This window comes from Pleurodeles waltl, chromosome 1_2, assembly GCF_031143425.1.
Source record: "Pleurodeles waltl isolate 20211129_DDA chromosome 1_2, aPleWal1.hap1.20221129, whole genome shotgun sequence".
Classification (NCBI taxonomy): Eukaryota; Metazoa; Chordata; class Amphibia; order Caudata; family Salamandridae; genus Pleurodeles; species Pleurodeles waltl.
This window is the reverse complement of record NC_090437.1, coordinates 309,836,670-309,856,957: the sequence shown is the minus strand read 5'-3', so window position 1 is coordinate 309,856,957 and position 20,288 is coordinate 309,836,670. Positions and strand designations below refer to the sequence as shown.

General features: G+C 42.9%; 1 protein-coding gene across 2 annotated transcripts in view; it reads left to right on the top strand.

Annotated features, from left to right (window-relative positions):
* The window catches only part of KIAA1958 (KIAA1958 ortholog), a 262,828-nt gene that overhangs the window by 89,184 nt on the left and 153,356 nt on the right, over positions 1-20,288 (top strand). For both annotated transcript variants that reach the window (XM_069238652.1, XM_069238644.1), the window contains exon 3: positions 12,276-13,455. In XM_069238652.1, coding sequence (XP_069094753.1) covers positions 12,300-13,455 — 1,156 coding nt within the window. In that variant the 5' untranslated portion in view covers positions 12,276-12,299. The remainder of the gene's footprint in view (positions 1-12,275; positions 13,456-20,288) is intronic.

Below are 20,288 nucleotides of genomic sequence, written 5' to 3'. Positions count from 1 at the left end.
AGTTGTCCAATGGCCTTTGACTTTACACAAATAACACCAAGGCTTTTTAGGTTGATTATTGGAAGAGGATTTGGAACCACCACCCCCACCAGAGGATTTCTGTGGGCCTGATGAAGACTCAGTTTTACTTTTGTCCCCACCCTTGTCAGAAGACTTACCATCCTTCTTCTTGCCATCCTTGTCACCCCCTGTATGAACTTTTCTGTTCACTCTTGTTGTGACCCATTTGACTGCCTTCTTTCCCAATTCTTGGGGAGAGGTCAGATCTGAGTCCACTAGATATTGGTGTAACAAGTCAGACACACAGTTATTCAGAATATGCTCTCTCAGAATAAGATTATACAGGCTTTCATAGTCAGAAACTTTACTGCCATGTAACCACCCCTCCAAAGCCTTCACTGAACAGTCAACAAAGTCTATCCAGTCTTGTGAGGACTCTTTTCTGGTGTCTCTGAACTTAATCCTGTATTGTTCAGTGGTTAAGCCAAATCCATCCAAGAGTGCATTCTTCAAAACTGCAAAATTGTTAGCATCACTTTCTCTAACAGTAAGGAGCCTATCCCTACCCTTTCCATTGAAAGATAGCCACAATATAGCAGCCCACTGCCTTTGAGGGACCCCCTGTACCATACAGGCCCTCTCAAGTGCAGCAAACCACTTGTTGATGTCATCCCCCTCCTTGTAAGGGGGGACTATCTTGTGCAGATTCCTGGAATCATGCTCTCTAACAGGATTACTATCAGGAATACTGCTGCTGCCACCATGGGGTCCAAACCCCAATCTCTGTCTCTCCTTCTCCAGGTCTAGGGATTCCCTATCTAAGGCCAGCTGTTGCTGTTTAAGCTTCATTCTGGTCTCTTCAACCCTCAACTTTTGAGTTCCCTTTCTAACATGTTGTCTTCAGGGTGGGTGGGTTGGGAATGCTTGGACACAGAAGATAAATTGGAAACAACAGAGGGGGATTTGTCCCTAACTGACTGAACTCTAGCAACTTGGCCTCCAGGAATAAAGACTCCCCTACTGTGATGGGAACCTCCATTACTACCAACATTACTAGGTGTCCTGCTAGGGGGCAGATCTGGTACAGAACCCTCCCCACCTCCCTCAAGGAGATCCCCTGAGTCAGAATGGGAACCTTCTATTAACCTCTCATTTGATGTGCCTGCTTGGGACTCATCATTCACAATAAGCATGTTAAATAGAAACTCTTTTGTAGGGTTCTTTCCTATCACTAAACCTCTATCTAAGCAGAGACTCCTTAGGCTCTTGTAATTCAAATTGTCATAAGTAGTATTGACCATTTTAAGAGTAGAGTCTTCTACAGACATGATAGTAAAAGGTTTAGAAATAGTGAGAAGGAAGAAAAAGTTTCAGAACTTTTTAAAGAACAGAGAAAAAACCTTTTTCTAACTTTTTAGAAACTTTAGAAGTTTTAGAATACTTTTCAGAACTTTGTAAAAAGTTTTAAGAGGAGAAAAGCAAAACTTTTTGGTTAGGTGTACATACACTGAACTTTTTTTGTATATTATTCTCTTATGAAAAGTACACAATGACAAAGTGGTAAGTAGTTACAAGTACTTATCCCACCGCTGCCCCCAATGTAGGAGGCTGGCCTGGCTTGTAGTGGGTACCATAGGTACTTACACCTTGTGCCAGGTCCAGTTATCCCTTATTAGTGTAGAAGAGGTGTTTCTAGCAGCATAGGCTGATAGAAGGTAGCTATGGCAAAGCAGCTTAGGCTGAACTAGGAGACATGTAAAGCTCCTACTATACCACTGGTGTCATATGCACAATATCATAAGAAAACACAATACACAGAAGTACTAAAAATAAAGGTACTTTATTTTTATGACAATATTCCAAAAGTATCTCAGTGAGTACCCTCAGTATGAGGATAAGTTATATACACAAGATATATGTACACAAACCAAAATGATGCAGGTAATAGCAAGAAAAGTAATGCAACAGTGTAGAATTACAGTAGATTGCAATAGGAGCACATAGGTATAGGGGCAACACAAACCATATACTCCAAAAGTGGAATGCGAACCACAAATGGACCCCAAACCTATGTGAGCTTGTAGAGGGTCGCTGGGACTGTAAGAAAACAGTGAGGGTTAGAAAAATAGCCCACCCCAAGACCCTGAAAGGTAGGTGTAAAGTGCACCTACTACCCCCAGAGAGCACAGAAGTTGTGATAGGGGGATTCTGCAGGAAGAACAAACACCAGCAATGCAACAACAGTGGATTTCCGGACCTGAGTACCTGTAAGACAAGGGGACCAAGTCCAGTAGTCGCGACAGTGTCGAGAGTGGGCAGGAGCCCAGGAAATGCCAGCTGAGGGTGCAAGGAAACTGCCACCGGATGGAAGAAGCTTGGAGTTCTGCAAGAAAGAAGAGAGCTAGGGACTTCTCCTTTGGAAGACGGATGTTCCACGTCGCGATGAAGCTTGCAGAGGTGTTCCCACGCAGAAAGACCGCAAACAAGCCTTGCTAGCTGCAAGGGTCGCGGTAGAGGTTTTTGGGTGCTGCTGTGGCCCAGGAGGGACCAGGATGTCGCCACTTGGAGGAGGAGACAGAGGGGGTGCCCAGCAACTCAGGGAGCCCTCACAGAAGCAGGCAGCACCCGCAGAAGTACCTGAACAGGCACTTGGAAGTAAAGTGAACCGGAGTCCATGCGAAGTCACAAAAGGGAGTCCAACGATGCCGGAGGACAACTCAGAAGGTTGTGCACTGCAGGAAGGAGTGTCGGGGACCCAGGCTTGGCTGTGCACGAAGGAAATCCTGGAAGAGTGCACAGGAGCCGGAGCAGCTGCAAATCACACGGTACCCAGCAACGCAGTCTAGCGTGGGGAGGCAAGGACTTACCTCCACCAAACTTGGACTGAAGAGTCACTGGACTGTGGGAGTCACTTGGACAGAGTTGCTGAGTTCCAGGGACCACGCTTTTCGTGCTGAGAAGGGACCCAGAGGACCAGTGATGCAGTCTTTTGGTGCCTGCGGTTGCAGGGGTAAGATTCCGTCGACCCACAGGAGATTTCTTCAGAGCTCCTGGTGCAGAGAGGAGGCAGGCTAACCCCAGAGCATGCACCACCTGGAAACAGTCGAGAAAGCCGGCAGGATGAGGCGATACAAGGTTGCTAGTAGTCGTCTTGCTACTTTGTTGCGGTTTTGCAGGCGTCCTGAGCAGTCAGCGGTCGATCCTTTGGCAGAAGGTGAAGAGTGAGATGCAGAGGAACTCTGATGAGCTCTTGCATTTGTTATCTGAAGAATTCCCCAAAGCAGAGACCCTAAATAGCCAGAAAAGGAGGTTTGGCTACCTAGGAAGGAGGATTGGCTACCAAGAGGGGTAAGAGCCTATCAGAAGGAGCCTCTGACGTCACCTGCTGGCACTGGCCACTCAGAGCAGTCCAGTGTGCCACAAACACCTCTGTTTCCAAGATGGCAGAGGTCTGGGACACACTGGAGGAGCTCTGGGCACCTCCCCTGGGAGGTGCAGGTCAGGGGAGTGGTCAGTCCCCTTTCCTTTGTCCAGTTTCGCGCCAGAGCAGGGCTGGGGGATCCCTGAACCGGTGTAGACTGGCTTATGCAGAGATGGGCACCATCTGTGCCCATCAAAGCATTTCCAGAGGCTGGGGGAGGCTACTCCTCCCCAGCCCTCACACCTATTTCCAAAGGGAGAGGGTGTTACACCCTCTCTCAGAGGAAGTCATTTGTTCTGCCTTCCTGGGCCAGGCCTGCCTGGACCCCAGGAGGGCATAAACCTGTCTGAGGGGTTGGCAGCAGCAGCAGCTGCAGTGGAGACCCCGGAAAGGCAGTTTGGCAGTACCCGGGTTCTGTGCTAGAGACCCGGGGTATCATGGAATTGTCCCCCCAATGCCAGAATGGCATTGGGGGGACAATTCCATGATCTTAGACATGTTACATGGCCATGTTCGGAGTTACCCTTGTGATGCTGTACATAGGTACAGTGCACACGTGTAATGGTGTCCCCGCACTCACAAAGTCCGGGGAATTTGCCCTGAACGATGTGGGGGCACCTTGGCTAGTGCCAGGGTGCGCACACACTAAGTAACTTTGCACCCAACCTTCACCAGGTGAAGGTTAGACATATAGGTGACTTATAAGTTACTTAAGTGCAGTGGTAAATGGCTGTGAAATAACATGGACGTTATTTCACACAGGCTGCAGTGGCAGGCCTGTGTAAGAATTGTCAGAGCTCCCTATGGGTGGCAAAAGAAATGCTGCAGCCCATAGGGATCTCCTGGAACCCCAATACCCTGGGTACCTCAGTACCATGTACCAGTATGCCAATGTGAATTGGTAAATTTTGTCACTAGCCTGTTAGTGACAAATGTGGAAAGCAGAGAGAGCATAACCACTGAGGTTCTGGTTAGCAGAGCCTCAGTGAGACAGTTAAGCATCACACAGGGAACACATACAGGGCACATACTTATGAGTACTGGGGCCCTGCCTGGCAGGGTCCCAGTGACACATAGACTAAAACAATATATATACAGTGAAATATGGGGGTAACATGCCAGGCAAGATGGTACTTTCCTACAGCTAGCAATAAGAGAATCATTTCAGAAGAGTCTTTGAGAGCCAGAGCATCAGTTGTCTCAGCTCCTCTAGCCAGAACATTTCTGTTGTCCCAACTTCGAATGGCTAGTTGGGACAGCATATTTGCTCTTCGTAGTATATTTATTAACATTCAACCAAAACGGGAGAAATATTTTAAGCAGTTAAACATTTAGGATCGAGGTTTCATAATCTACCACCTACACATCACACTAGTTAATGGCCTTGTGCTAGTGAACTAGAGTTGATATCACTAAGTGCAATTTTAATAAACATGCAATGGCAGTTCCTCCGTGGGAGCGGAGGAGCGTTGCCCCCCACACTGCTGAGCAGAAAGTGTGAAAAATAAAATGGTTTTATTGCCTTTTCATTTTTTACTGTCAGCAAAATGGAGTGCGAAGGCAGGGTGGAGCCAGTGCATCACTGCTGCCTGTGATTGGCAGCAGTGAGGAGTGTCCCTTTTGTTTGAAGTGAGCATGTTGGTGTGGCCAGCTACCTTGCTACGGCCAAACTTACATGCGCACTTCAAACCTCTCCAATTTGGCTGTCTTGGACTGCTGCGTTGGAGAGTAAGAGAAGGACTACAGTGCTTTTCGGAGCACTGAGACAGCCACTCCAGCCAGTCAAGATACTTTATTCATGCTGCTTAACAGCATGATAGAAGCGCCTTGATTGGCTAAAGGTGGTGGCTGTGGGACCTTGCACTCGGACTGGAATCCGGAGCCAGCAAAAGCGAGGACGAGGGCATGCTGCAGAACACGCTTCTGACAGTGTAAGGTAAGTTTATTTTATTTTTTTCATATATTTGGTTTGTTTTTCGCCCCTCCATAGAAATAGTTCACCAACCACCACTGTAAACGTGACTAAAATAAGATTCATTCATCCCACCTTACTCAAAAAAGGGATACATTAAAGAGCTCTAGATTAGCCCTCCAAGCAACTTGTTTGCTGTTGGGGGATGACTCCCTATGATGAAGAATGCCACCTAGTGTGAGTAAGGGGTCTGCTTCCTAAAACACCTTACAGTCCAGCCTTCTGTGCAAGGTAATATTCCTGCATAGGAGCCCTACAGACATAGATGCAGACTCTGAGGAAATGTAATAGGAAACGTGGTTGAAGCAAGGCCCAATAGCATAAGAGCTAATTTAGCAGTGTGAAGTAATAATCCCAGCTGCGAATAACTAAGAAACAGACAGGAAGACAGATATTAGCCGAGTAGACTCTGAAAGTAAGCCAATAAACATTCTTGACTAGTTTGAATTAATTACTGAATCAAATCAGTGATTCACTATTGAACAAGGTGTATGTGCTGTTAAAGGATTGGGAGGTCCTTAGCCTTATCAGAGAAGAGTGCAAAGGTGATGAGCGAGAAAGAGGCTATACGATTATAAAATGGCTAGCGAATGTGGTTGTGATTTGGAACCCCGGTGGGAATAGCAGATTGTGCATTGATCTGACATGCCTTAATAAAAGTATTGTCGTTGGTCAATGTCCATTCCTCCACAAAATCATTGTTCACATGGAAAGGCCAAAGTTTTTTTCCCCCTGTATTTGGCTACTACGTCAAGTTGGATCTGGACTCTCACTGTCCTATGCTTTTCAACACTCCAGAGGTACCTTTCCAGCTCCCATAGTATGCAGCTTGGCCTGATGTTTTTGTCTGTCATTTCCCAGGCTGTGATCTACAAGCTATTAAGAGAATACAGTGATGGAAGATGGGATAACATTGCCTCTAATTATCGTAAATGATAGGAAGCACGTAAGTAGAGATGTGGAGACCACTGAAACAAGCATTTGCAATGTAATGGGTCTCCCGTTTGCCCGAGTTAGAGCTGTTTACATGAGCATGAGCGCAAAGGAGAGACACAAAAGGAAAAAGAAGTTCACTCGCAGTTAAACATATCAACAAAAGTGCAATTATCCATGTAACAGGGTCGGTCCAAGGCGGTAACAAAACCGCCCTAAGGAGAAACAAACATAAAGCATTTAACAATGATGACAAAGGATTTTTGAAAGCCAAGCCCACGAACAAGTGATAGTGATGGATGTGCGGTGGGCGTGGTTAAAAGCCCACAAGACTTACACAGATCAGGGCGCTTGCACGCTCAAGTGAAAAAAGAGCGCACCTAAGAGAGAGAGGTATACATTTTTACTTTTTTTTTTAGGAACTACTCCAGATGCAGGTTAGTGTAGTTTTAATTATGTTTATGATGTGAAGATGTCTACTGCTGCAGGCTTTGTCATAAGGCTTTGGAGGAGTGCACAGCTTACATATTCATTCATTGAGAATTAAGCCCTGGCAGTGCCACAGCTGATCAAGATATTACAATGCTTTGACTGAATCATGTTTTGGAGTCTGGGATCTGTGAGTGTGTGAGGTAAATGTGACCAGAAGGGTGTAAGTTAGATCAGGGTTACAAACTACTACTGGGTACATATTCTTGGAAGATAATCCAACATATGTGCCACGGTTTTTAGGAAAAGGTCTGATGACTGTATGTTAATGAGTGGGAATGTAAAATGTCCTAGTTTATGCTAAGGGAGGTTTTCCATCCTGTTAAGAACACGGAGGAGAGGATTATGCTTTACTCCTTCTTTTATTTTTAGCTTAGCAGCCCAACTTACTAATAATAAATAACAAGAATAAAGAGTACATTTCCTATGAGTCTTTAAAATCCAGTGACCTAGTCCATCAGTGGCCTTGCTCCCCCTGCATATACACATCATCAAGTAAAGGCACTTCCTCCCTCTTTGTGAGAAGTGTTATTCCATCTGCTTGTGATCAGAGTCTTGTTTCTATTCAGCTCATAGTGAATAGATAAAAAACTAGATTGTAATTTATAAATCCTGAAGCTTTAGTACTAATAGCACAGTGCTCAATGTTTAAACACATCTCACACCAGTTCATAGTATAGTGTAAGAATAGAATATGTGAAATATACTTATCCCCATGGAGTGTCAGGCATGTCTCTAGGGTGGGTAAGTGGAAATGCATAAGTATTGCGGAGAGGGATAATCCTCGCCTCTGTGTCTTTAATAAAATTGAAACTTTCCTTCATATTAGCTAGGAAATAATTTTACATTCTATTTCAGTACCAGGGGCTCAGATTATGCCAGTGTAAAGCTGATTTACCACCAGTGAAGCCACATTCAAGACAGGCTTGAAATAGAGCTCATTAAAAGTAGAGTCTGAGGAGGCTGCATTCAAAATATCCTCCACCCGGCCACCTAATTTAAACACTTTGGAGACCATTGCTCCCCGGGCAGAATGAACTCTGAAAACAGAAGTGTCAATACCTGCTTCTTGCATAACCCACTTCACCCAGTGTGTTGTGTTTGGAGTGGCTGTTTTAAAGCATTGAGAAGTTGAGACATTCCTGGAGGGCGAAACTCCTCCACCATAGCTTCATACACCCATAGGCATTGTATCACGCATAACTTTAAATGCTGGGGAAAAGCTGGATAGTGAACCACTCTAATATTAGATTTAGTTCTCCCCGAAATGGAAAACGACACCCCATGTGAGAATATAATTCTGGCTGAAATAACTAGAGTCTTAACATCTAACACGTTTGCAGGATATAAGACATAATAAGATTGCCACCTTACCTGTAAGTTGTTTCCGTGAAAGGAATTAATTGTCCTGCCAGAATTTTAGGGACATGATTAACATCCCATAAAGAAGAATTTTTGGGAAACGGAAGTCTTGATAATCTGATCCCTCTCATCGCTCTAGACTAGTGGTCGTCAACCTGTGGTGCGCGCCCCCCCTGGGAGGGAGGAGAGGGCGTGAAGTCTTCTGAAGGGGGGCTCAGCTCAACATACCGCCAGTGATGCAGGAGCCCCAAAATAAAGTCACTCGCAGTTTTCTTCAAAATATTTTCCAGCCTACTCCCTTAGTTTTGTATTTTGTGGCTTTGCTTTTGAAGGCAATTTGCCTTCTACTGTTAATGCTCAGTTTCAGCCTAAAGACCATTGTAGAAACACATGGAAACTAAGTATGCGGGCCGGACTGGAATCTGAAAAGTTCGAGCAAAATGTTGAAAACATCCCCTGCTATATTTCGGTCTCTTTCCAATGTCTATATCATTTTGTACCCTCTGTGTCTGCTGCTTTAATCCTGGTTGCTGGAGATGTAGGCAATTGCCATTGACTTGCAAAAAACGGTCCCTAAATGGCCTCAGGGAGCACCCTCTCACCCCCATAACCCTCCCCCCGTGGGCAAGAATAGGCCAGATGGAATAAATGGCTGATGAGGCCTTGCCCACGGGTCTGTTGCAAGAGTCCTGTGGAGAAGACTTCAAGGGAAGCTTAGGGCAAACAGGCGCAAGTGGGGGAAGTCAAGAGAACACAGCCTTGTTTGTATTAATAGGTTTATTTTCCACACATTTTAATGGTTTTGCTTTTTTAGATCTTTAGGAAAAGAACAGGTATCATTCAGCCTGAAAAATTACAGCAATTTTGTCAAAGGTTTTTTGGGATTTTCTTTTTAGAGTTCGTCTTAAAAAGCAGTTTCATTTGATTTCTGAAAAATTATTTGCTGAGACTGCTGACTCAACCAAATTGTAGAACAGGACAATATCTACCAGATAAAAACGTGGTTCACTTAATGTCAAGTAAAGCAAGCACCAAGTTAAAAAAATGTTTGCTTTCATTCACATCACTTCATCTCATTGTGCCATGCTGCCTTTACCTGACACCACTGCTCCCTGGCCTTGCCCCCACTTCATCTAATCCTCACCGGCAGGTCTTACAGTGGTCCTCATATTTCTTCAAAACACTGGTTGGGGGGTATTTCCGCTCCCCAAATACCTACTACATAAGTTGTTGGGCAGAGCACTGTGAGGCAAAGAGGCGAAAAAGCAGGCGCACATCCACCTTCTTGTTCTCATCCTTCCCCACTATACCCAAGTCCCACCTCCATCTTTTCAATCAGCTCTGCAGTGTGTGCCCGTACTCTCAAGCTCTCCTGCTGTCCTAGAGACCAGCTTGTCCCTGGGATAAGAGTTTGATCCCCTGTAAACCCTGGTTTTACTGTCTGTTGCTCATGGAAGGTGGTGGTGGGCACAGGAGGGGCTTATGGCCCCATCATACTCAAACATCCATAAAGAACTCTGTATCCGTGCCTTGGATGGACGGGATTTCTGCTACTCTCACAGTCAGCCACAGAAAACCAGCCTAAGCTCAAGGGGTGGGCGATCCCTGTCTCAGCTGCCATAGGATGCTCAGCTGTGTCCATATGGTACCAGACCCTAACTTCAACAGAACTAGAGTAAGCGCAGCCTGGTCTAGAGATTGATGACTCCTGATCTCAACACAAATACATCCACCCTTGTTTAATGGCATACTTACATTTGTCTCGATCTACTCCTTCAACGGTAGGAGGGGGGAGACCTGACTCCAAAACATTTTGCTCGGGGGGGACTTGTGTTATAAATTTTGAAGACCACTGCTCAGAGTGCGGAGCTATCCTAAAAAGGAAAACATCCTGCCAATATCCTTTACACCAAACTTTTTTCAGCTAACTCTAATAAGAAGTAACTATCTCGACTGCATGGCCATCTGTGACATGCAGATTTGTACTGTCTGACTGTCGAATTTGCCCACTCTCTGCTGATGAAGTGAGCAGCTGGTTGAGATAATCCCAAAATCTCCCAGCGTGACCTGTAATCTTCCAAAGCATGAGTTGTTGAGTGCATGCTTGTACCAAATGGTGCAAGGTGCTGTAAGCATCCTTCAGCAGGTTTGGGGTCTGGAGAAGAGAGATTGGAGAATCTGTAGAAAGTTTCAGAAGAACTGGACACAAGACTTGAAGTCTCCAAAATGGCATCACCAACATCATCTTTTTGCTATCGCCAGACCTGGGCAGACAGCCTTGTGATCATTGAGAAAGGTGGAAAAGTATATCACATGGTATGACTCCAATCCTGCAGAAACGCATTCATGGCTTCTGCCAGGACATCTGGAAGCCAGTAGAAGAAGTACAGGAGTTGATTGGCAGACGTGAGGCAAAAAAGGTCGATCTGCTCTGCACCTCATCTGTTCATCAGATAATGGAATAGGGACAGATTCAACTGCCAGGCACTGGAGTCCCTCAGATGTCTGGATTGCCAATCCGAAGTCCAATTATGCCTCTCTGGAAGATACTCCACCGTTAATGAGATCTTGTGGAGCAGAAGATATTGGCAAAAGTCTTTTGCCAGATTCGCCAGTACCTTGGGACGTGTTCCTCCCAGATAGTTGATATACCGCACCACTGACACGTTGTCCATTTTCAGAAAAATGGAACAGGATACCTTGTTCGATACCAGACTCCTTACTGCGCCCGAACCAGCCTGGAGCACCAGGCAGTTGATATGTAAAGTTTCTTCATCACCTAACCAGGGACTGCCGGTGGTAGTATCTCCACTTTGGACCCCTAACCTAGACAGCTTGCATCCGATTCTGTTATAAGACCCGAGGTGGATCCAAATATGGCCCTGCCATTCCAGACCGGCTTGTGTTCCAACCACCACTCTATCTCCAATTGGCCTCTTGGTTGAGGGAAATCTCCTCTGTGTAATTCCGGCTGTGTCTGAGATGCATTGCCTTTAGTCTCTGCAGGGCCCTGTAGTGTAAAGGCCCCGGAGAAATGGCCGTGAATGAGGAAGCCAGGAGGCCCAACACCCTGGCTGTAGCGAAATCCTGTCCTTCAACAAAGTCCTTCGAAGTTCTCTGTGTATTAAGGCCATTTTCTTCTGTGGCAATCTTAGTGACTGATAAAGGAATTGATGATAAAGGCACTCTTTTGAGAGGGGTTGACCTCAGACTTCTGGTTGTTTATGATAAAGCTAAGGTTCTGTAACAGGAAAATTGCCAGCTGGAGCTATTTCTGCAGATCAACCGGGTCCTGATGTCTGAGAAGAATGTCGTTGAGGTAAACAATAAGTCTGAACCCTCTTGCCAAATCCATTCCATGGCCAGTTGCAGTACCTTGGAGAAGCACCAAGGGGTAGAGGAAAGTCTAAATTGAAGGCATGTGAACCCGTAGATCTGACTCCTCCATTGGAACTGAATAAAAAATGCTGATGAGGAGAGAAAATTGTGGCTGTTAAATAGGCATCCTTGAGGTCTAGTCATATCAGCCAGTTGTTCAGCTGGAGGATATCCCTGAGTAGGTGCATTCCTTCCATTTTGAAATGCTGGTAGAGGTGCTCTGCATTTTGTAAAGCTGAGATTTGAACGTGCAGATACAGATTTGCTGTAGTTCTATTGGGAGTTGAAGGGACCAAACAAATCCGAACAATATTTAGCTTCCAAACATATAAAACATATACCCATAAGATCAGAGATGGTAATCAGTGTTTTGTCTCCCAATATTAATGAGGTGCAGATTTCTGGTTGCAATCTTTTTGAAAAGTGTCCCTCAGTATACTGAGGAACAGCAGGTAGTGCTTCATTGTCAAGAGCTACTGGTAGATTTATTTCCAGGTTTTTTGGACTACAACTTGTATAGAAAAGGTGTCTGCAGTGTTCGAGTGAACCGAAGGGGTAACCGTAATTTCCTTGGGTGTGACAATTTTTAATTTTCATATCATCAAGATTTGACTTCAGCGTTTAATAAATTGTGTCATCTGTGAAGTTATGCTTTGTTGTTTGAAATGATGCAAATACTTTTCCTTACGCCTGTATCTTTTTTATGTTTTTATTTTTCAGGAGAGAACAAGCTCCTCTTTCAGCATGGAGGATTGCCTTCACACTTCTTCTGAAAACCTTTCCAAACTAGTTAGTTGGGCTCATAGCCATGGGACTATTTGTAGTCTGATCCCCAACCTAAAGCACCTGCTGTCTGAAGGCTCCCATGGCAACTTGACTGCGATGTGGGGCTGCAGTGCAGGACATGCATACCACTGGCCATTGACTGCCACATGCCGGACAGGCTCCCAAGAGAGGATGTGTTTCCAAGATAACAGAAGTTTCAATTCAGATAGCCCTAGTATCACAGGTGTGCCTTCAGAGATTCAAACCAGCCCATTGGAAAGGCACCCCGGAAGGGCTGGAAAATCAAAGATAGACAGTCGAACTAGAGACTCTTGCGACTTTTCCTATGGCAGCGAACCATCAGAGCTGGATGAACCAATGGAGGAGTATGAAGATGAAGCCACTCTTTTTGATATGATTTGTGAGTCTTCTGGGACCGATGACGATAGTGATTTTGAATCTCGCGCCCAAAGATCTCCAAATCGTTCTAGAAAGAGACAAGCAGTAGGGCTACCTGGTATTCCAGGTCCACTGGTAATTGATGAGAATAGCGATGATGTTCTTGTCAAGAAAATTAAGCAGGAAATTCCTGAGGATTATTATATTGTAGCAAACGCAGAACTTACTGGTGGGATTAATGGGCCTGCACTGTCCCTGACGCACATGTCAAAGCAAAAACCCCAGAGCCATGCTGGACCCTCCTTTGTTGGGGCCACAAAATCCACCACTCTAACAGTTGCTTCTCTGAATGCCGAACTAGATCTGCAAAGTATGTCTGCTTCTCCACCAGTCCTAGCAAGACTTCCTCCAATTCAAAAACCTGCCAGGACTTCTTTGCCCTCTATTAATACAGGACCTGCCTGCTCCTCAGCAGTTAATCAACAAGCATCCATTCAGATGCCTGTCAGTACTTCTAGCAGCAATCAGCCGATCAGCATTCCCTTATCAGCTCTGCAGATTCCCGGGCAAGATGAACAGGCTGTTACAGAGGAGCTTCTTCCACCTGTGCTGAAGCCAGATGCTTTGTGTGAAGTGGCAGCGTCTCCCTCAGTTAGTGCAGAGCCAGAGGTGAGCTCCAGCCAGCAGCAACTTAGCACTGCCCCAATCAGCGACTCCTCAGCGCAGTCACTACCAGGTATGGACCATTCATGCTAGCACATACTAACAAGTGAAAAAGTCTAAAGGAAATGCATAGTCTAACACCTGCTTGAAAATACTTGGTATATTAAAGCAGAGGTTGTGCTGTTTCTTAGTGAATATTTTTTTCGTTGGGCTAATGTCCTCTCTATATGCAGTGATGTTAAACCAATGGTATAATGTGTAGCAGAATTAACATTCTTTCAGTATTTTTTGTTTCACTGAAAGCCCAACTAGGACTTGTAAATGGAAATGTCCTTAGGCTGGTTTATCAGACATCTTTTTTACCACTGTACAACTACAAGAGGCTAAGCAGGTCTGCTATCACGCCCACAAGATATGAAATATTTGGCTTTCACTATAACTTATTCTTTTGTTTCAATGTTCTGTTCTGCAGTCAAACAACGTAAATCTCAGTTAAGAATTTGTTTTAAAACAAGACAAGGAGTGCTCTTTTTTGATTTATGGATGTGGAATGCCACAACATCAAATGTATACATTTCAACTAAATGCACTTTTTTGCAGGTGAATTAGATTAGTCCCTCGTGGCTGCATTGAATGTTAGTTGTCCATGTTTAACTGTTAAAGCCTTAGTAAAGTGTGGTTACTTCGGTTTGTTTCGTTTCACTAAAGTACTGTAGAAAATCTAATTTAATCAAATTTTTAACTTAGCCATTGAACTTAGCATCACCACTGTGTGTTATACATCATACGTTCCTATTAAGAATTAGTTTATACATTATGAGTTTTAGGTAACAAAAACTGTGATGATATACCATATTTAGATGTAGTACCACTACGTGTTATCCAATACATGGTACCTGGTACAATAATTTTCACTGCCCACAATTATCTTTTCTTCATACTCCATTTTTTACCCTATTTGTATTTATTTCCTACATATTTGACTTGCAGTTCCCATCTCCTACTCCACAATTGCTGAATAATGCATCAGTATGGAGACTTAGTAGAAAAGCTTGTAGTGGACCCCATATATTACAGGGGAGTCTGCATTGCCATTGGAATACATTAATGGGTGTTTAATTTCAGGTACCTACAAATGTGACTTTGCTACACTTTATCAAATGCTTTCTTAAAGTGTGGGTATATAGTAATGCCAGATTACTTTAAAAAAAAATCCATGTCTCCTTTTTGCGCTGCAAGTCTGCAATGACTCTGTGGTCAGTTCTGGTCAGTTCTGCCACAGTTAAGGTTCTTCACAGTTTGATTCTATGTTTCCTCATCCCCACTTGTTTTGCTTACCCTCACGTTAGTTTCTGGTTTAACTTCCTTTAGCCTACCATTTTCTTACCTTAGTTATATTTCTCTGTAAATAAGCTACATTTTGGTCAGTTCCTCGCTGATCTCAAGACTAGATCAACAAGGCCATTAAGCACTCCCTACTGATCTCTGCTCAAGCAAACACGAGTGTACTCCATCTCTCTGTTTAGATAACTCAAACTTGTGAAACGTAAAGCCTTGTGAAAATGTTTTTTCACATTCGTTTTTAGAATATTTGTGTCCTGTACTCCTGGGATTTCAATTGTCTAATTCCTGGGGAAAGTCTACATTTTGATTTAGCTACTTAATGATCAGACATGCATGCACAGTGTATCCTCTTCTTGGATTTAGCTTTTTGTAAAACAAAATGGATGTAGGTGTTCAATATCAAATGTCCAAAGTGAGGCTTTCTCAGTTTAGAAGATTATACTGCCAAAAGGTACACCGACTGTACCATATGCATGTCCTAGAGCTGTATTATACTAAAAAGACAGGGCCGACATATATTTTTTATTTATAAACATTTGTACCATTGACATGATTTGTGACCTATGTTTGGAAAGAGTGATAAGTGAAATCTGTCTTTTTTACCTACTTATGATGAGTATTTTGGTTGGATAAGATTAAGACATCTACCAAAGAAAGGATAAGCAGAACCCGCTGCATGCCAAGAAATGAGAAGCCAATTTTGTTTGTCATCTAGGGAGAGAAGTCCAAATGCCCAATGAACAGCTGCCTATAGATCGAGGAATAGAGAAGGCAGTCAACCAGCTAATTGCATTAAAAATAGAAATCAAAACAACTCAAGAAGATCAGGTCCCTACCTACTGAGTAGGCAAAAGTAGAAGACACATTATTGAAAATTAAAAATATTCCTTGGTGAAGTATCTCTTAACCAGCCACCAAGATGCAGTACTATCTGAAAAAACTGCTTGACGGAGAGCATTGCTCGCTCATTAAAGAAAGAGTGAATTTGCTGGCTGTTGGGAGTGTAAGATTCATATGGTGCAAGGGAACTAATGAATACTGCTTATGCAACACCAAGGCTATGGACGAGATACATCATAATTTCTTACCTGGTCCCAAACTGGCTGTGGTGAGGAAGAGCAGGCTGATCCTGGTACTGAGCATGAAGTTGTCTTGAGCAACAAAGCAGACACTCTCTTTTTCTTTCATGGCACCCTGAACCAGAGGACCTCTAAAGTGACTGCCCAGCTTGTCATATAAATATTGAAAATTGTGGTGTGTGAAGGTCATAAACTTCCATGTTCCACCTTCAATGAGAGATTCATAGAAATGTACCTTCCCAGTCTAATGAGACTGTGGAAGGGCACTTTATCTAACGCCGATAATAGCCAGATCAATCACATGACAATGTATTTCCCATACAATAGGTGTGAAATTGATACACTAATACATTTGTATTATATTAGGCGTTTTTTATCTATGGTAGGAGAATGCAAAGCTCTTAGGAATTTAAATCTACCTGGTAAAGTTTTATTGTGTTATTTGCATGACTCAGAGCACAATCTTGTTTAATCATTTTTATGGTATAGTTCCATGAACTTTCAAGAATAATTAAGCCATATGTATTTCCTGATAGAGTACCTATTGTGCCCTGGGCTCCGGTAATCTGGAACCTCTTATTTCGAGGATTTTACTGTATTTTTATATGTTGTACCACAAATCATGGTTTTATGCATGTATATGTAGTGCTTTTATGGTATCTGTTGCCGAAATAAAGCTTGAATGATGATGATGATGATGATACACTACTACCTGTTTTATGAAACCTTTGACTTTAATTAAGCAAAACTCTACAAACTCTGGATATGTCTCGGCTAGCAGTCTGGAATACCCAAACTGGCACTATTATAGGTTTTATAATGTTTATAAAGTGCTTAACAGTGCTGATGGAAACCGTGAAAGGATAGTGTCTTAAAAGCCACAGATGGGGTACTTTGCAGTTCTGCTTTGGGTCATTCCGTTCACCATATTATGGTTGCTTTCCAGTTGATATCTACCCGATGTTATAGATGTAGAACCTTTAACCTGCTACCAATGTGAATTGTTAAAATTGTTAGGTCTCCAATGGCTGTGAAAACTGGAGGGTGAATTCTGAATCTTGGAGACTGCCTCCATAACAGGTTATCCCATGTTATGGATGTTACCATGCTGATAACTGATCCACGTCACTTTTAGAAGTTGCTTATCTGTATACTGGACTCCTTTATTCAGGATTGCATATTAATCTTGGACTATGGTTGTGCGTGCTAGTATGTCTTCTGCTGTGAGGATGTAATTTCAGTTATTTTGCATACTCTGAGGTGGAATATTGTTTTCAAAGGGCTTAGCAAAACTGCATGTCTCCTGCAGGGGATGCATGAGGAATTTAAGTTGCTCAACTGTTTACTTCATAGACTGATCAACTATGTCCCATGAGTCTTTGTTCTATAAATCTGACTAGGGATGCATGCTAAATTCAAAAAGTGCACACGTTTATGCCATTGTTGAGTTTGTTGCACAGCATCTGGCCAAGTTTATTTATGTTGTTGCTTTTGCGTGAAGAATAGCAGCAGCCATAAAAATATAATTTTACGGATTCTGTTTGCTTGTTAATCTGTGCCCTGTACATCCGCAAGTAGATGGTCATAGGAACAAGTTACTTGATCTCCTACCTTTAGTACTCTTGGAGACTGTACTGTTGATCAGTCGTAGTGAGAGTCAAATTATTAGCCAAATCTACTCTTTATGGTTTTTGTGTTCCAGAGATCTGAAAAAAGTTACAAATATAGGATCCTGTGGTCTAACCCTTTCAGACCACAGAGAAGCATATCAGAGTTAAGTAGTAATTGCTGCCTTTCAAAATAGTGAAGAAGCCGTAACATTCTCCTGCCAGAGCACAAGAATATGGACTGATTTGCCCTTCTGATTAGGTTCTGGGGACATAGAGTACTCCCATAGCACAGTAGAAATCACCCTTCTCTGTTCATCCCAGTCCATGTGGCCTATGTTCAGTAACCCACGTAGGTGCATAGATAAATGCCATGTAGTTCATAGCACTGTATAAATAAAAGCTTAAGGGCTGTTTCACTTAGCCGGTGTCTGGTTGCTATGACTGGGATCTTGTTTTATCATCTTGCTGCCAGCACAAGGTTAGTACTGAGCTTACAGCACGTGCCCAATTAAGGGCTACATCACTGCAGGAAAGGGCTGTATGTGTATGCATTCCTCAGGCATCAGTCCAGATGTCTTTACACCCATGTTTCCTACCACTTTGACCAGACTAATCTGGCCAACAATTTCTCAGCATCCGAGGATAAAATGGCTCTTGGATTCTGCTGCAGAAAACATAATTTAGCAGAACGTTTAGCATTGTTTAACTATTATATTTGCTTGTGCATTTTCTAGAAAGAAGTGAGCTAGTTGGCCGAAACAGGCATACAACCTCAACTATGCTCATTCTGCAAAATGTTGTACATATCTTAGTTTTAGTGCATATGTTCTGTAGCAGGCGGTACCTTCCACAGATTAGTCAGTATCTTCATGCACTGAGAAGACAGTCATTCATAGTTATTTTTAAATAAAATGTCTTTAAATGCTTCATAATTGGTGACCATATCAAATTTCTAAAGAACCAAGAGGTGTAACTTAATTTGCAGTGACAGTAATCGGCAAGCACTGCCAATGTCAGTAGGGCTGCCTTGTTAATGAAAGTGCTTTTTGAGCCATTGATGAGTTCAGGCACTCACGAAGTCATCATAAATGCATTCTGTCTTGCACCCACGCACTCATACATCCATTCATCAGCCTCATTCTCACAACTCACCCTCTGACACAACCATAATAAATCACAATCAAACTCTACAACATACGAAGGATAAATTAAAGGATTACAAGTAGAAAAAGAAAACATTCTGCCATTCAACACCACAGGTATGCGCTAGCAATGACAAAACAATGTGATAACAATATACCCATAAGAATCTATTGCCTTTAATCCATGCTTTTCATAATTAAGTGAGTCCGGTCTACTGGCTTTGTCATAACGTTTCATAATAAACAGATGAAGCCTATGGATTCTGGCATAACTTTTCCCAGTGAGCTGGTAAGGCTCATGGACTTTACCCATTGGCTGACCCTCATAACCAACACAGGGGTGTTCACATGCACATGAACTGGCAATCATCATGCAAATAGTTGTAAAATTACAGATATGTAGAAAAATAATTTGCAAAACAATATCCAACCTCTATCAATAGGGCCTAACAAGAATCATCAAAGTGAAAACCCTCTGGATTTGTCAGGGTGGGTGGCCAACACCACAACCCTTGCCTTTCTACAGTAGTCTGTGAAGTTACTTATAACAAGATATCAGCCCAATTTGTTTAACAAATGCATTTCACATGAAAAAGCTAGGCCAAACTGCCTTTGTTATAACTTTTCATAATAACCAGATCAGACCTATGACAACCTTTCCCAGTGCAACCAAAAAGCACACAGTCCTAAAATTACAAAGATATGCAAAATTACAGTTGATGAAGCAAAATACTATCTCACCTAAGAGGGCCTAACAAAGATTGTCAAAGAGCGCATCTTCTATATCCACAGTTTGTCACAAGGGGTATCCAATATCTAAACACTAAACCTTTGCCTAAAACAGTAATCTGTGGGGTTCCATGTAACAAAATTCCTTCTCTGCAGGCTTCCATATATAGCCTATTGAATTTTACCATATTCTTTTCACTATCCCAATGTCAGGCTGACTGCCTTTATTGCAAAATGTCTTAATAAAAAGATCAGGCCCACATGATCATTGTCTTGTGACTATAACCAAACCTGTTCTGATGTGTTGAGTGTATGCTTTGCCAGAATCCACACAATGCAGTGGAAGCACTGTTTTTAGTGGAAGCACACAACTGTGGCCCAATCAAATCCTGTACTTGTGGTTACCAATATGTGGTTGGAGCCCAAGCCCCTCTGTCAGGTGTGTTCTGAAAGATCTTTTTTGTTGATCACATAATGTTTGGCGACAGCTGTGCTATCAAGCCACACCTATAAGTGAACCACATTAAAGGCTTGATTTAATAAATGAGCCTATGGTATGATAGCTATGTTAAGAACTTCTGCAACTTGAAAGTGTATTTGCTTGTCACAACCAAACCCTGTGGCTTCCAGGGACTTTATTTAAGTGCAAGATTGGGTAGAAATAAATGAAGGTGCCCTGAGTCACTGAATCCATTATTTGGAAGATTAATTGAGTATCCAGATTCTGGAGAAAGGAACGCAAGTGACTGTTTAGCTACCATCCCACGGCTGCTCTCAATTATGTTTACATTACTTGGAAATGTTTGAAAGATTCATTTTTTAATACTTGCCATTTTTAATCCCAAGCTGATTTGAACTACATACTGCTTTCAGAGGGAAAAATTACGTGTTTTAGTTTAATTTCCTTTCCAAATTGTTTTAGCTTTGTTTTGATGGCGCTTCTAAATTTACCTCGAGACGTGGTTAATTATTGAAGGTGTTGCATTTTACTTTTAACTCTGT